Here is a 16251-nt window from a genome sequence, read left to right as displayed (position 1 = left end):
CAATGGCTTCTTGTTTAACAAATTTATTTCACTGTTTGGTCCTGAACACTGTGATAAACATTTTTTCAAGGAATATAAGGTATAATTAAGCAATGCCATTATTAAAAGTACCCCATCCCCACATCATCAAATATCAAATCATCACAGTAAAAAATAAATTCTTTACCAGTAGGGGGCGGCATGTTGGTGCAACAGGTTCCTGCAGGTCGTGGGCTCGAGTCGCGCTCCTGGTGACTGTCTGTGAGGAGTGGGGTGTGTTCTCCCTGTATCTGCGTGGGTTTCCTCCGGGTGACTGTCTGTGAGGAGTGTGGTGTGTTCTCCCTGTGTCCACGTGGGTTTCCTCCGGGTGCTCCCGTTTCCTCCCACAGTCCAAAAACACACGTTGGTAGGTGGATTGGTGACTCAAAAGTGTCCGTAGGTGTGAGTGTATGAGTGAATGTGTGAGTGTGTGTTGCCCTGTGAAGGACTGGCGTCCCCTCCAGGGTGTGTTCCCCCCTTGCGCCCAATGATTGCAGGTCGGCTCTGGACCTACCGCGAGAAAACAAAAAACTGACTGAATTCTCATTCCTGTCTTTGTGAGTTCAAATGGAAAATGAATAAACGAACACTATTTTTGTTTCTCTCATTCTACATTTAGTCTAAGAATCAAACTAATAAAATGTACACTGACCCTGGACCCCATTCTCCCCCTGAACACTGCAGATAGGTTTCAAAACAGCGAACAAAACTAACAACACCAACAAATTCCATACGTGAAATATCATAATCAAACTGTGTTGGAACCAGAAACAGGTATTAAGACACCGCCAAACTGCAGAGAAGTGCTCTTTACTGAGTGTACTTAAAAGGGCACAAGGGAACAAGGCAGTATTAGGGCTTGGTGTGTAGCAAGATTCAGAGGCAACACACACCAGAAGGAACCCTTCTCCCTGACGATGAAACTGACACACACACACACAGACAAACAAACACAATAAACAACATTAAAACAAAGGCTCCCACTCACACAACAAAAGTGCCACAAAGGACTGTTGAGCGATGCCATAGAAGAACCACTTTTGTCAAAGATAGGTGTAGTTTAAAGAAACTTGATGTAAAGTTTACAATGCACTGACACCTGCATTAATGTGGCCTACTGCACACTGTTATTTTATTGTAGTTAATTGTATTGAATTCTTGTAATTCTTTTTTTAATTTATTTAATTTTTACTTTAGTTATATTTACTGCAGTTAGATTCATCTTAGCCTTTTTATTCACTAATATTTTACTTCATACATCTGTAATTATAGAAGGATACTTGTCTATCTCTCCTGCTGTGAGCTCCCTGTGACGCCCCATTAGTACTTGAAATATGCTGCTAATATTTTTTTGTTATAAATCTCAAATGGCTCTTTGCTCCCGATGTAGTGCACTATATAGAGGGCTTCTGCACAAATCATGTACATAGGGAAGTCCATTAATTCCCTAGACTCAAGTCAAGAGAGTTTTATTGTCAATTCTGCATATGTACAGGACATACAAAGGATTGAAATTACATTACTGTCCTCTCCAAGAAGCAGTAACATTTAACAAAAAATAGGCTAAATTCAGCTAAGCTAAGTATATAAATATATGAAAGTGAACAAACAGAAGACAAGTGCAGGACATACAATACCAGCAGCACACTGATAGACATACATGAGACAATGGGACACTGACTGAAGACAATAACCTGATTTGGAGGTAGGATAATGGATGTACAAGGCAGTGTAAACAATAGTGCAAGATAATCGTATAACAACTAAATAAAGTGAATGCACTTTGGACTTGGTATGATATGACCTGGGTAGTGCCTTCTGTAGAGTGCATGGAGACATTTAGAATTCGTCCGGTCTTGCAGGAACTAAAGCGTTGGTTTATGTTCACTCCGGACTCATTTCACCGAAGGAGAAGGAGCGATGGAAACAAACAAACGAACGGGTTGCATCCCAAATCTCTCTCTCCTCCCTTTGTAGGACACTATGTAAGGAGTTGACTACATTTAGTAAGGGCACTATATCTAAATCATATTAAGTGATAATTGTTATTAAGAGACACTTTCAAATATATTTAAAACATGATTTGGAGTTTTTGTACTTTCTCAGAAACAGTACAAATTTAAGTTCAAATAATATCAAGAGAATTAGATCTTATATAAGAGAAATGTGCAGTGTTTCAATATCCATCCATCCATCCATTATCTGTAACCGCTTATCCAATTTAGGGTCGCGGGGGGTCCAGAGCCTACCTGGAATCATCGGGCGCAAGGCGGGAATACACCCTGGAGGGGACGCCAGTCCTTCACAGGGCAACACAGACACACACACATTCACTCACACCTACGGACACTTTCGAGTCGCCAGTCCACCTGCAACGTGTGTTTTTGGACTGTGGGAGGAAACCGGAGCACCCGGAGGAAACCCACGCGGACACGGGGAGAACACACCAACTCCTCACAGACAGTCACCCGGAGCGAACCCACAACCTCCAGGCCCCTGGAGCTGTGTGACTGCGACACTACCTGCTGCGCCACCGTGCCGTCCCGTGTTTCAATATTCAATCATTTAATTAATCAGTCAATCTTTCTGAAACATTTTTTAATTTAAACTGAGAGTGTGAGGCTGAGCTTTCACAGACGTCAAGAATTTAAAAAGTAAAAAATAGTAAGTAAAACAAATAAGGTTGTAAAAAGAGCAATAGAAATATAAATGTTAATATGAAATAAAACAATAAACACGAATAAACTGCTAAACGTTATTTAAAGAACAGAACAAATGACAAGTCATTTTAGAATTAAATAATAGGAGCATAAAATAGAAAATATTAAATAAGCAATAACTAAAGAACTGTAAATATAAACAATAAATAAAATATAAAATGTTTGTTTTAAAAAAGTGCAAGGGATTATTTCTCTTTTTGCTTCATACAAATCTGGTTTTGAGCAGGTTTCTTTTAGCCGTAAAATAGATGGAGCCCTGCTGCTGATTATTTCAACATAACGTGGGGATGACCTCATAAAGGGTGTGTGAAAGATATATAAATATCTCGTTCTCATTATCAATGCACTGTTTGGACGTAAAAGCCGTTAATTTTTCTGAATGACCTTGTGCCCTAGGTAGGGAGCAGGGCGTAGGGAGCAGTGAGCAGGCAGCTATTTTAGACGCAGCCGCTGTGTTTTGGTTCGGTTTTTCTTTCGTTTCTGCTCAGTTTCTGCAGGTTTTCTGCGCCATGGCGGGTCTAGAGCTGCTGTTTAGTTCGGTGTCGGGCTCGATATCCGCTCCTCAGGACGCTGTCTTGTGCTTTGTTCACTGGGAGATTATAAAAAGCGGATATAAATGTTTGGGAACTGGAGACGAGGTGAAAATATTCAAAATTTCAACTCAATTCACTCAGAAAACTGCATTAACTTCTGCATTTTTGTTGGAAACTGCTTCTCATTTCATCGTGCGAGGCTGGGTTTGTGGTTTATTGCTGATTTTTACGATTACATTTGCTGATAATTTGGTTTAGTAATAGCTAATGTAGCTAGTGATAGCTCACTAACAGTGACGCAGCAAAATAGCGATTACCGACCACTGTCTCCGCTTCACAGCCGTTAAACCCTTAAACCCCTATGACACCACTACAAGGTGTTTATGTTTTTTTAAGAGCCATGTTTGTGGCGTTATAAAACCCTGGGCTTTGGCCTTCACTGATGAATTACAGCCATTTTACACGTTTCACAACTAAAGGCAAAATCCACCCATGTTCCAAAATTTCTTCAAAGTTAAACAGTCAACAGAAAAATGGAGAGTGGGTTTGATCTGGTGTTAAACCTGTGGTCTAGAAACTTCCGAATAGCGTTCAAATAGTGACAGTGGTGGTAAACGGAACCAGACGTCCTACTCTGAAAACTGCTCAAAGAAAGTACACGTTTGTGAAAGTGTAATGAAACATGCTTTCATTTTTATTGCACAGGAGTACGAAACACACACATAAACACACACATAAACACAGGGACAGTTCAATCCTGATTCTCTAACTTTTAGGCTATGGCTGCTCTCTTCACTATTGCTCAGGCTCTTAATGTGGGGTTCACTTGTTTTTGTTAATACAGTTACACTATAAAAAGTGTTATTTCCCCTGGTTTAATTGTATCTTGAATCATTGTGTCAGGTTTAATTTACTGTTCCATCTTAGAGTGACATTGCACTTGGATGATCCACTGATCAAAAGAAAGTTTTTAAAATGACATCCATCCATCCATCCATTATCTGTAACCGCTTATCCAATTTAGGGTCGCGGGGGGTCCAGAGCCTACCTGGAATTATTGGGCACAAGGGGGGAATACACCCTGGAGGGGGTGCCAGTCCTTCACAGGGCAACACACACACATTCACTCACACACTCACACCTACGGACACTTTTGAGTCGCCAATCCACCTACCAACGTGTGTTTTTTGGAGCATGGGAGGAAACCGGAGCACCCAGAGAAAACCCACACAGACACAGGGAGAACACACCACACTCCTCACAGACAGTCACCCGGAGGAAACCCACGCAGACACAGGGAGAACACACCACACTCCTCACAGACAGTCACCCAGAGAAAACCCACACAGACACAGGGAGAACACACCACACTCCTCACAGACAGTCACCCGGAGGAAACCCACGCAGACACAGGGAGAACACACCACACTCCTCACAGACAGTCACCCAGAGAAAACCCACACAGACACAGGGAGAACACACCACACTCCTCACAGACAGTCACCCGGAGGAAACCAATGTGAACTCTGTGGGGTTTTTCTGACTAAAGAACTGACCTTAGTTTTGTTCAGTGTTCGGTGTAAGGCATGTGTTTGAATGAAAGGGTGTGTTTTATCGATTGTGTAGAGAACATTAAACAGAGTTTAACTGAAACCCTTCTGTGCCCTTAAGCCCCGAGACGGAGAGAAGAAGTCGGAGTTGCTTCCAAGAGACTGGAACTCGAGCAAAGAGTTGTACACCCTCAGATACAGGTCCAACGATGATAAATCCAGCCTCCTGCTCAAGGCCATCACGGTGGACTCCGCCCTCATCTTCAACTTAATGGTAAACTCCCATAAAGATAAAGGTGGGGAGGTCTTTAGCAACCTCACAGGTTCCGCTAGGTTTCCGTGAAGATCTTACACACAGAAGGACAGCAGAGTTAGGCTTTCATTGTTCAGTGTGACGATGATAATGAAACTGTGAAGATGATAATGAAACTGTGTTTTCAGAACTCGGCTACAGACAAGGTGACAGACCTCACTGTTAATGTGTCTGATTACGTTGACGAGACCAAGCTGCAGACGTTCGAAAGGTGGGTTTTACAGACATTATTTACTGTAGTTTTCTACAGTTCGAATGTTTGAGCACTCCTGATCAAATTGTGTGTTCTGTTGATTTTCTAAGTGAAAATAAGTGAGCGCTTCTACACTTTTTATACACAGTAGGAGGCAGAAAACTTGCCTTGAATGTAACTCATAGCACATTAGCCGTGTTTCCAGAGTAATTGAATATAAAATTAAAAAACTATAAAAGAAGCATCCACTAAAGGGGTCAGACTCTGCAGCAGAAAGGGGGCGTGGTCATCAGGCAGTGAGAGGGCATGGTCACAACTCAGATGGGTCAGGGTCACCACTCAGATAGGGCGTGGTCACCACTCAATGAGGGCGTGGTCACCACTCAGAGGGGGCGGGGGCACAATTCCATGAGGGGGCGTGGTCAACACTTTTTTCCATTCAGCTCCACTGTCCACTGTAGAACTCTGAGTTTCTCTGTCTCTCTGTTTCTCACTGATCATCAATTTGTATCTCCACAATAGAAATGTGTGGCATGTCCCTGCACATTTATTACAATTACAATTATATATACCTATATTACAATAGCTATGATGTCATTAAATCATAACCAGATGAGTTTAATCCCGGGCTTTTATTGTTCTTCAGCGTGTTTAAGAACACACAGGACCTGGAGAAGAAGTTGAAGACATCACTGTTACCTGCAGCGAAAGGAGAGAGGAGTGATAAGAAAGAGAGGAACGACAGAAAAGAGAGAGCTCCTGCTTCAAACACTCAGCCAAAGCCAGACCATGATCCTCTCCGTATCCCTCCCAGAGTTCCCCCCACCGCACACCCCCCAAACTGGTGAGGAAACCTCTGTAAACACTACATTCATGGTTCACAGGTCTGTGCACAGGACAACACTGCACCTTTAAAATGGATCATCACTAGAGCCTGGCTGATAGATCGTTTGGCTGATTATATCGACCGATATTAGTCTCGTCTTAGCTGTATTTACTGTATATTTGAACATTGCTCTGAGGATCTGACCGTTAATAAGGTCAGAGTTCTGATGTTGGGGGATTTGTTCTTGATCAAATGTCCATGACATGTTTTGGTTTACTACCCTTCTCCAAAAATTACATAGTGCAGTTTCTGCAGTGCAGAGCCCAGAGTAGCAACGACAGAGGCTCTGTTTTCTTCGTTACAGCTCAGTGGATCATTACAATGATTTTGAAGCTGTAATTTTAAGGTAAATATATCACCTAAAGTTTCTCTAAAACCGTGGCTGTGGACGTTGTGCTGACAGCAGTCAGCCACAAGATTAAAACCACTGACGAGTGTAGCGAGTAGCACGGATGATGTGGTCACTGTGCCCTCAGTGGAGGCAAGGAAGGGGATGTACAGTCTTTTCTTGAAGTCAGAAGCAGGAGAAATGGAGCGTAAGGGTCTGAGCCACTTTGACAGTCGTCTTCAGAGTGGCAGGTTTTTTTTGGGAAGTTGCTCGTAGGCAGAGGTTAGTACTGAGCCAAAGTGAAAAGTCCAAGGCGCCCTCTAGGTGTCCTCAGCTCTCCGTCTCCTTGTGGCTAGAGCTGTTGACCTTGACGGCTCTCCAGTTACGGCTTACTGAAGTCTCTGCGGAGAAAGCTGAGCTGATATTTCAGTTCTAACTAAAAACCTAAACTAACCCCCCTCCCCCCAATGACCAAACGTTCTCCTGTAACGAAAGGCATTGCTGAGGAGTGTGTTCCTCGTTGCTTTGCTACAGAACACCTTTTGCTCTCCTGAGAAGGCTTTATAGTAAATGTTTGAACACTGCAGAGAGAATTTGATAGAATTCTGCCACCTATAGGCCTGTCACACTAGAACATTTTTGACATTTTGGTCGATATATTGTGCCAAAAATAATCATGATAAACATTCGGTCATTCATTCATTGTCTGTTGCCCTTATCCAGTTCAGGGCGATGGTGGGTCCGGAGCCTACCCGGAATCACTGGGCGCAAGGCAGGAACACACCCTGGAGGGGGCGCCCGTCCTTCACAGAGTGACACACACTCTCTCACTCACTCACACACACACACACACACAATTGAAACGCTCTCTTTACTTTTACACTTACGGACATTTTTGAGTCTCCAATCCACCTAACAATGTGATTTTGGAGCATGGGAGGAAACCGGAGCACCCGGAGGAAACCCACACAGACACAGAGAGCACACACTACACTCCTCACAGACAGTCACCCGGAGGAAACCCACGCAGACACAGAGAGAACACACCACACTCCTCACAGACAGTCACCCGGAGGAAACCCACGTGGACACAGGGAGAACACAGCAAACCCAGAGCTCAATAACAGCGGGCACTGAGGAAATGTCCATATGTTGCACGATAAATTGAAAATATATGTATTGTAACATTTATTGGATGATAAACACCTCTCTAACTCATCCCTAAGGAACTGGATGGAGCTCCATCACAGTTTTACCACCCCACAGCTCAGTACCGGCGACCTTGGGTATTAGAAAGGCGCTATATAAATCTAACTTATTATTATTATTATTACCGGGGGTCTTCGTACCCCTCTACCTCACACTTGACATTGGGCATGTACATGTACGGCTCATACCATTTACCTCCATGTCTTTCACAAGCTACGGTTCACAGACATCTCCCTTTAGAAGCGGTGTCTAAAAGCTTACATCATTCTGTGATAATGGCCCTCTGCTGCATCACGTGTGAGTTGAAAAAATTTAAAAGCAGGAAATAAACACTTTCATAAAGATTGTTCGCTTGATTTAGGTGTGAAACGCTTGTGATGTGTGTGGACCGTGTGCTGGTTGGAAGACTGCTCAGTGAAGTGCAGGTTCTCAGTCCGGTTCTTCAGCAGCTCTGTCTGGGTGGGAATAATTGATTGGATGGATTCAGACGCGTGCGACAAGGCTCTCTGTCTTTGCACTTCTTTCTTTAGTTGTTTTTCATGTTTTTGAAGGGTTGCAGCAGGACGCAGACTAGGCATTCCTCTCCGGTTCCTCTTGGTGGCGCTCTTTACACTGACGTTACAACATGACCTGCATCAGGCTGTGTTTGTAAACATGTGTGACTGGAATACGTTGTAATTTGATCTGAGTGTGTGTATGAACACATGACCATATATATGTGTGTGTGTGTGTTGTTTAAAGTGTAAAAAGGGATTCAGTTTGGAATTGGATTTTCTTAAAAGAGAGTTTATTTTTTAGAACATTTTACACTCATTCTCTCTCTCTCTCTCTCTCTCTCTCTCACACTCACACTTGTACACACACACACACAATTGAAATGCTCTCTTTCTTTACTTTCTCAGTCACTGTCTATTTTCTGTTCTCATTTTCACTTACAGTCTCTTTCTCTCTTAGAATCACACCTCTCTCTTATTCTGATTCACACTCTTTCTCTCGCTCTCTGTCTCTTTTTGTCCTCTTTTACTCCCTCTCTCAGACTCTCTCGCTCGCACACTCCTTCACACATGCTAACTCTCTGTCATCTGCTCACTCGTTTTTTACTTTCTCTCATTCTTTCGCTCACTCACCTCTCGTGACCTCCGTCTCTATCCAATATTTACCACACAGCAGAGAGCTCACGTCTCTCGCACTCTATTTCTGAGACTCACACCACATCACTGTGTCTGAGAGGGTGAGAGAGAGAGAGAGAGAGAGAGAGAGAGAGAGAGAGAGAGAGAGAAAGAGGGAGAGAAAGAGGGGCTGGCGAGAGAGAGAGAGAGAGAAATAGGCAATGGATATGAAATGTAGGGTTAAAGATGTAATAAGGGAAAGGCTTGAGGGATGTGAATGAAGGTCAGGACAAGGGGAGAAAAAAAGGACAAACCCAAAGGAGGGAGGAGAGAGAGAGAAATGAAGGGGGGGGGGGGCAACCGTGAGGCAGTAGGCCTCTGATTTCTTGAGGTCATCCTGTAGGGGACGACATGCCTGTGTTATGGGAATAGAATACACACTGCTTTTGCTGCAGATATGTTTTGCCACACAGATGTTTTCCATCGCTCTAGAGAACACAGGTCAGTTGCCCCATAGCCCAGTGCTGAGGGACTTTGTTTAGCCCGGGATTTGTGTGAGTGTGTGAAACTGCACAGGTGTGTGTGAGAGAAAGACTGGATTAGTGTGTGGTGTCCCTGCCTTGTGCTCAGTGATTCGGGTTGGGCTCCTGAACCACAGCCACCCTGATCAGAATGAAGTGGTTACAGAGGTGGAATGAATGAATGAATGAATGAATGAATGAATGGGCCTGACGTACGGATGTGTGTTGGGAAGCAAAGCTGGGAATGAGCCCTGGAGGCAGGACAGCGTTGTCCTCGGGGACGTGGCTGAAAGCCAGGGCAGAATGTGTCTCGTCCGCTGCGTCTCTCTGCTGCGCTGACCGTGACCTTCTCGGGTTCTCCGTGATGTCAGCGCTTTATCCACATTGTTTTCACTCCGCAGTCGGAACAGTTTACTGCTGAGACCAGGGCCGCGGTGAGAGAGAAAGGAGCTGAAACTGGGATTATTCGCTTCGCTGAGTCACATGTGCAAGAACACACCTGTGTTGACTCGGCAGTTTAATACAGCACGGTGCAAAAATCAGAGACCATCCCGTATATACTCCATTTACCTTTAGATTCGAATAATCTATTGGAAAAGGCTTATAACTCACTCACTTGTTCACATACTCAGTCACTCATGTACAATCTGACATAAAAACATAGTCACTCCCTCACATAATCACTCATAGACTTTACCCATAAATACTCTTATGGTGCTTTTCCTCTGCATGGAACCTACTTAACTCTGCTCGGCTTGGCTCTGCTTCTCCACTGGCCAAATCTCAACCTGGAACAAAGTACTTTTTCAGTCCCTGCATGCGCCTGGTTCCAGCCGAGCCGAGTAGGTACTAAATTGTGAGGTGGAAACCCTGCAGAGCTCTGATTGGCCAGAGACCTGTCAATCACCATGAAATACAAACTCACCGCTTGTAAAATCTCTGAAGTTACAGCAGCTTTCACGTTAGTTTTTATCCGACTCTCAGCAGTAGCTCGTAACATTCCCCCGAGGGGTTTCTGAAGACGTTTAAACACTCCTTGGGTCGGTGTCTGAGGAAAATCTCCAGCGAAAGCTGAATGTGAGACAAGGAAAACTGATCTGTGAGGAACTGGGGGCGGAGCCTTGTTCAGTCCAAACACCAACAACAACAGCAGCACGCCACACAATGAGTAAACAGCGCCTGACTCTACCGCCCATGATTCTGTGGTTTTCAAAGCCCATGTTTCCCATTAGAGATGGGGTTTTGCAACGTCACCGGCTCCATTTTGTGGGGGAGCTGTGCTAGTGGAAAAGCGACAAGCTTTAACGAGCCGAGCCGTGTCGAGTAGAGTCGGACTCATGCAGTGGAAAAGAACCATTTCTCAGTCTCTCACATACTCACATACATACTCCCTCACTCACTCATTCATACATATTCACTCATTAAACCAGCTCGTGTTCTCAGTCACTCACACAGTCAATCACTCAAATATACAAACTCAGTCACATGCATACATACACTCATACTCACTCACGTGCTCACTCTATCACTCACATAGTCAGTCTCACACATGCGTAGTGTCACATTCACTCATTCACATACTCAATCACTCACTGTTTCACATTCATTCACATGCTCACTCATACATACTCACTCATGGTTAGGAACTGTATCACTAGGTGCAGTTTCTCCTAAACTCACGTTCAGGGGCTGCTCCACAAGGGGGTGCTATTGTGTTTTATCATGTTTCTGTAAAATGGGTTTCTGTGGCTTTGTATTCATCTCCTTCTCTGATTTAGTTCAGAGGGTTTTAAGACTAAATCCGAGTAGTTGACTGAATTGTTATAAGACAGAATCATTGCAAAGTTCAAGATTTGCGCTCCACTACTGTACAATATAACGTTATAAACACGTCAAAAAACATTCACCATGTGTCTTTGTGTCAGTGTGAGGAGCTCAGTTATTGTGCAGTTAAATAAATAAATTAGATGTAGATGTCCTCTCTCTTTATGTTTCAGGACTGATCCAATGGCTCCGTTTGCTGCGGGAGGCGCAGACCTCGATCCGTTTGGGTAAGAAATCCATCTCGAGTCTAAACTTTCTCTACCTGTCCTCATGGCCTCATTATTGCTGGTTATTAACTGGAAATAATGTGATCTTTAAACTTTCCAGGCAGTGAATCTGATCTCTCATTAGGATATTTTCAGATTGGTAAAAGTGTGTGACTTATTCCATTGGCTAATGATTTGACATGACGTTTGAAAGAAGTAACAAAAAAAAGTGACATATATATCCCTCGTCTCCACAGTGGAACACAGTTCCATTTCTTAATGAAACCCCACGAGCCCCACAGCAGTGTTCTCTCTCTGTGTAAACAGCCCTGTTCAGAACGCCCACTTTCAGCACCTGTTCCTTTAAATGGTAATGAGCCGCTCGCAGTTCACCCCGACCCCGAGCGCACAGCAGTGAGGAGCGAGGAGCAGAAGCTCTGGTTTTTAGCCGTTTTCACTCTGTTCTCTTTCTTCTCCGTTTTTACTCAGTGCTCTTATTTCTCCGCGCTCGTTGTGTCTGTTTTGCTGAGTTTAACCTCATCTTTGTGCTCTCACATAAACGCGGGTCCAGCGCTGTGATTGGACAGACTCAGACGAGGGGGCGGGGCCATTCTAAAGTCTCTGCACTGGACATCAGAAGCAGAGCAGAATCAGAACGGCTCGTTTTATCCTTTGTTTTCTGACTCAGGCAGCGCACAGAAAACTGACTGGGGTCTTGTTTCACAGTGTGTGAATTGGTAGACTCCGGATCCACACATTAATGTGAATATTCACCAAACATGGGTTTTCTTCATAATGATACCCTTAAACTGCCAATGGAATTAGAAAATTTCTGTATTATATCACTTAAAACCTATCAAATACATCTAACAATATGAGGAATAATCTAATAATATTTCACAACTTCATGATTGGTATTTAGTGCAGATCAGCTGGGGAAAAATGTTCTCTCTCTCTCTCTCTCTCTCTCTCTCTCTAGGAGAAGGCCAGGGGGGATGATAGTGGATCCTCTTAGAGCAGGGTTTCCTCGCTCTGGGTTTGACCCCTCAGGTGGGCTCCTGCCTCCAGGTTCAGTTCCTCCAGGAGCCCGATTCGACCCGTTCGGACCTATCCCCAGACACAGACCCGGGTAAGATCAGCTCCAAAACACAAAGAAATCAGTTGAGAAAATACTTTGTTGCTCTGAGCTCAGCACTGCAGAAACTGCCCTATATAACTTCTGGAGGAGGGTAGAAAACAACTCCCTTTCATCCCCTTTTTTGCTACTTTGAAATTCTTAAGGTGGAAATGTCTGCATGCTCAGGACATGGCTAACTGTATTAGCAACAGTGCTACAAAACTAAACAGTTACAAATGAGTTTCTGTGGTAATTCAAACAGACGAGTTACACTTCAGTCACATACAAACCCACAGTTCCACTTTAAAAGACATGACTTTTGAAAGTTTGTGTTCAATCTTTGGCACCTAAAGGATAAATAAAGGGAGCTCTGCAAAAGTAGGAGGTTTGAAAAAGTGCGATAAGTAACTGCAGTCTGGCCTTTTCACTGACAGATGCTAATAAAATGTAAGTAACATACCGTATCAACAGAATTTAGAAGCTGTCTCTCCAATGTTATTATTTAAGTAGATAGAACATGAACATTTCATTTGAACAACAAGATTAAATTTTATTAAATGTGCAGTTAAATTTCAAAAAGCTGTAACAAGTAGGATCTGCTGGTTCATTGTGTGTTTGTTTGTGTAGTTGTTGACTTGAGGAACATCTCTGTTAGTGACCTCTGTTTCTGTTTAGCATTTAATTTAAATGTGGTAAAACCTAGAACCTTGAAATCACGAGCAGGTACGGATCAGGGCTAAAAGGTCACTGGTGTAGTACTTTAATGCTGATCACTTTAAAATCTGTTACACTGGCTACTTAATAAGGCTAAACTTTCAAAAGAGCTTTGATTAATAATTAGCAGCACGGCCTGTAGTCAGATGAAACTAATGCCGGCCTTACACCAAACGACACCAAAGTTCAAGCGATTTCACTGTCGCAGTTTTCCAGACTCAGAGTAAAATCACTTGCTGGAGTTGCATCGCGATCCTAGCGTCTTGATCGTTTGATCTGAGGTGCTCCGGAGAGCGGTGTTAACTCTGTGTTTTTCTCGTCTTGATGCTCCGATAAAATCGACTTTTGCACGTCCTATAACACGGGCCTACGGAGTCGACTCCTGACGCAGGGGGCTCCTGACCAAGCAGCTGTAGTTGACGAGTCGGCAGTGAGGATGTGGAAGTGGCGATAACTAAAAACGGTGTAGTGGTGGTCACTAATATGTGTCAGTGGTGTAGTGGGGGAAGGGGTTCAGCCTGTTACTCGTTGCAGAGATCCAACCAAATTTAGAAAAACAAGGTACTGTAGAGGTACATTATTGTCACGAAAGTTACACACAGTGTAAAGGTGCTGCAGCGGTTTTAAAGTCAAGTTGTGTTTACTAAAGATTCTCTTAAAAGGAGATATGAATATCTGTAAGCTTTCTTTATAGTATGTGCAAAATAAACTAAAAGTCCAGCAGCTCCTCTGATATCACTGCAGACTGGTGCAGACCTGATGACGTATCAGGGTCTTGAGGGTCGTCCCGTTCCGTAGGGGGAGGTTTTAACCACTACGCCCTGTAACTCAGCCCCAAGGGGAAAGAGGACACAATATGCAAAAGTGACCATTTTTCTGAGGTTGAGGAATGTAGTTATTGCCGTCTTGTAATTAATGACACTGCAAGGTTTTCAGTCTTTGCAGAAACTCTGTGACATTGTCTTTAGAGGGTGTCACACGTTAGTCTCTTAAGTCTTTTCAAAGTTGTGTAGTGTATTGTTAGTGTAAGTTTATCTTTACTGTATCCAATGGGTTTCGACATGTTTGACACAAATCTGACCAAGATGATTAGTGCAGAGTGCAGCTGTGACACACTGGGGCAGGAAGTGTGATATTATGGGTCTGTATTTTATGTTTGTCACTCAAAATTAGGCCCCATCTCATTTTTCATCGCCCCCCCCCCCCCACCCCTTGTTTTGTACGGAACGGGACGACCCTCAAGTCCCTGATACGTCATCAGCTCTGCACCAGTCTGCAGTGATATCAGAGGAGTTGCTGGACTTTAGTTACATTTAGAGCCTCATTCTCCTTCAGAAGAGTTCCACAATCAGAGATTACCCCTCTCCTCACTCTTCTGTGACATGGAGCTCAGCTCAGAGTCTCTTTCTGCAGAGTTCTGTTCACACTTACAGTTCCACCTTAAATACTGCAGTAGACTCAGGAGCTATAATGTAATTGCTTCACAATTTAAGGTGGAACTGGAAGTTTAAAGCCATCTGCCGAGACCTCAGCTACTACTAGTGATATTTTGAGTGTGACTCTGAAAAATCTCAGTTTGAAGAGCCATGTCGCACTCACACTTCACCCCACCCTTCTCTCCCAACAAAAACAGAGTCCTCTACCCCTAGGGGAAACAGAGGGGGAGGGGCAATAACAGTGGTATCCACAAACACATTAAAATATTCTCACTGTTTATTAGGGTTCATTGCTGTCCAGTTGATAAACTAACTCCATGTTTGTTGTTTATTTCTCAGTCCAGACCCGGATCATCTTCCTCCCCCAGGCTACGATGACATGTTCATGTAGACAGTGTAAAGGAAACCTCTGGTTCTCCTGGAGAAGGTTGTCTCCATTTCCTCTCGTCCCTGTGTCTCCATGGCTTGCAGTGAGCTGATAATGAGAGATGATCTGAGACAGAAGCTGCTGCAGTGTTCTGCACTAAAGCGGAGGTCAGAAGGGAAGAGGGAGGAGGTCAGTTAACGAGTGCCAAAGCGATCACTACTGATTTATTCCTTCATTTGGGATTGGCTGGTTTGGGCTTCTTGCTTCTGGCTCAGTCCTGATGGACATGACATAAACTACTTTATTGTTAAAATAAATAAATCTGACTTTCTTGTTCGCTCAAAATAATTTTGTAGATTAACTCTCAACATTCAAATGAAACTCCATTCCTGAGATTTTCTGTTGTGTTTTTTGTGTGTGTTAAAATTAACTCAAGCTGATAGTGATGTTCTGGGAGTGAATAAATGAATAACTTTATTGTCTTTTGATGTTCCAGTCTGATTTATTTTACACAAAACAAATGTATTCATCAAGTTTGTGAAAAAGAGTGTAGAATGCAGCATCTAAATGCTCTGATCTGAGGGAACCGTATATTCAGACTCTGACCTGACGGGGCACTGATGAAGAGTCCAGACTCTGTGCAACAGAAGATTGGATTACGCGACGGCACATTTGGACTGAGGCACGTGATCGAGTGTTCAGACTCAGGAGTGACACCTCTGTGTTTGTAGACCCCCTGTCTAGTCCCAAATGTGAAGTCTTTGGACCTCATTTTTCCTGCACATTTCTGCTCTTCTGCCACAGAGAGTGCATCTTAAACTATATTTGGAGATGTCACCATTTTTGGATGCACGGTGGCAGTTGCAACACCTCAGTCGCCCCCACATTTAATATCTGGACCTCCTCTTATTCTCAGGACTCTCTCCTACACAAATAATCAATCGTTGAAACAGTATCTGCGGGACTCGGTGGGTCGTGTGAGGATCAGGACACAGGCGTACTGTTATTTATGGAGAGGGCAGAGGCAGATACTGTGGAAATCAATGGCAGTAATGGCCACTGTGAGCTCAGAGGATCAATCTGAACTCTCCTCTGAAGGATGAGGGATGGGAGCCAGAGAAACAAAGACGTTCAGCTGTGTCCTGGAAGAAAGAACAGCAGATTACGTCAGAGCAGGGATCTGGACAATGTTCTTTTCACTAAATTA

The 16251-nt window shown here is 43.6% G+C and overlaps 1 protein-coding gene across 1 annotated transcript; it reads left to right on the top strand.

Annotated features, from left to right (window-relative positions):
• The first annotated feature begins 3166 nt into the window (after positions 1-3166).
• psmf1 (proteasome inhibitor subunit 1) lies at positions 3167-15524 on the top strand. Its single transcript, XM_066664468.1, has 7 exons — positions 3167-3376; positions 4943-5095; positions 5263-5345; positions 5974-6171; positions 11378-11431; positions 12390-12539; positions 15017-15524. Exons 1-7 carry the CDS (start codon positions 3248-3250, stop codon positions 15066-15068), a joined length of 819 nt encoding a protein of 272 aa, XP_066520565.1. The 5' UTR covers positions 3167-3247; the 3' UTR covers positions 15069-15524.
• The last annotated feature ends 727 nt before the right edge of the window (positions 15525-16251 follow it).

This window comes from Hoplias malabaricus, chromosome 3, assembly GCF_029633855.1.
Source record: "Hoplias malabaricus isolate fHopMal1 chromosome 3, fHopMal1.hap1, whole genome shotgun sequence".
NCBI classification, from domain to species: Eukaryota; Metazoa; Chordata; class Actinopteri; order Characiformes; family Erythrinidae; genus Hoplias; species Hoplias malabaricus.
This window is presented reverse-complemented; position numbering and strand designations above follow the sequence as displayed.

Excerpts from the sequence above, each read along its gene's own strand:
- psmf1 (XM_066664468.1), top strand. The coding sequence starts at position 3,248 with ATGGCGGGTCTAGAGCTGCTGTTTAGTTCGGTGTCGGGCTCGATATCC. Across the intron at positions 11,432-12,389 it reads GCAGACCTCGATCCGTTTGG|GAGAAGGCCAGGGGGGATGA; the intron begins GTAAGAAATCCA and ends CTCTCTCTCTAG. Across the intron at positions 12,540-15,016 it reads ATCCCCAGACACAGACCCGG|TCCAGACCCGGATCATCTTC; the intron begins GTAAGATCAGCT and ends TTTATTTCTCAG.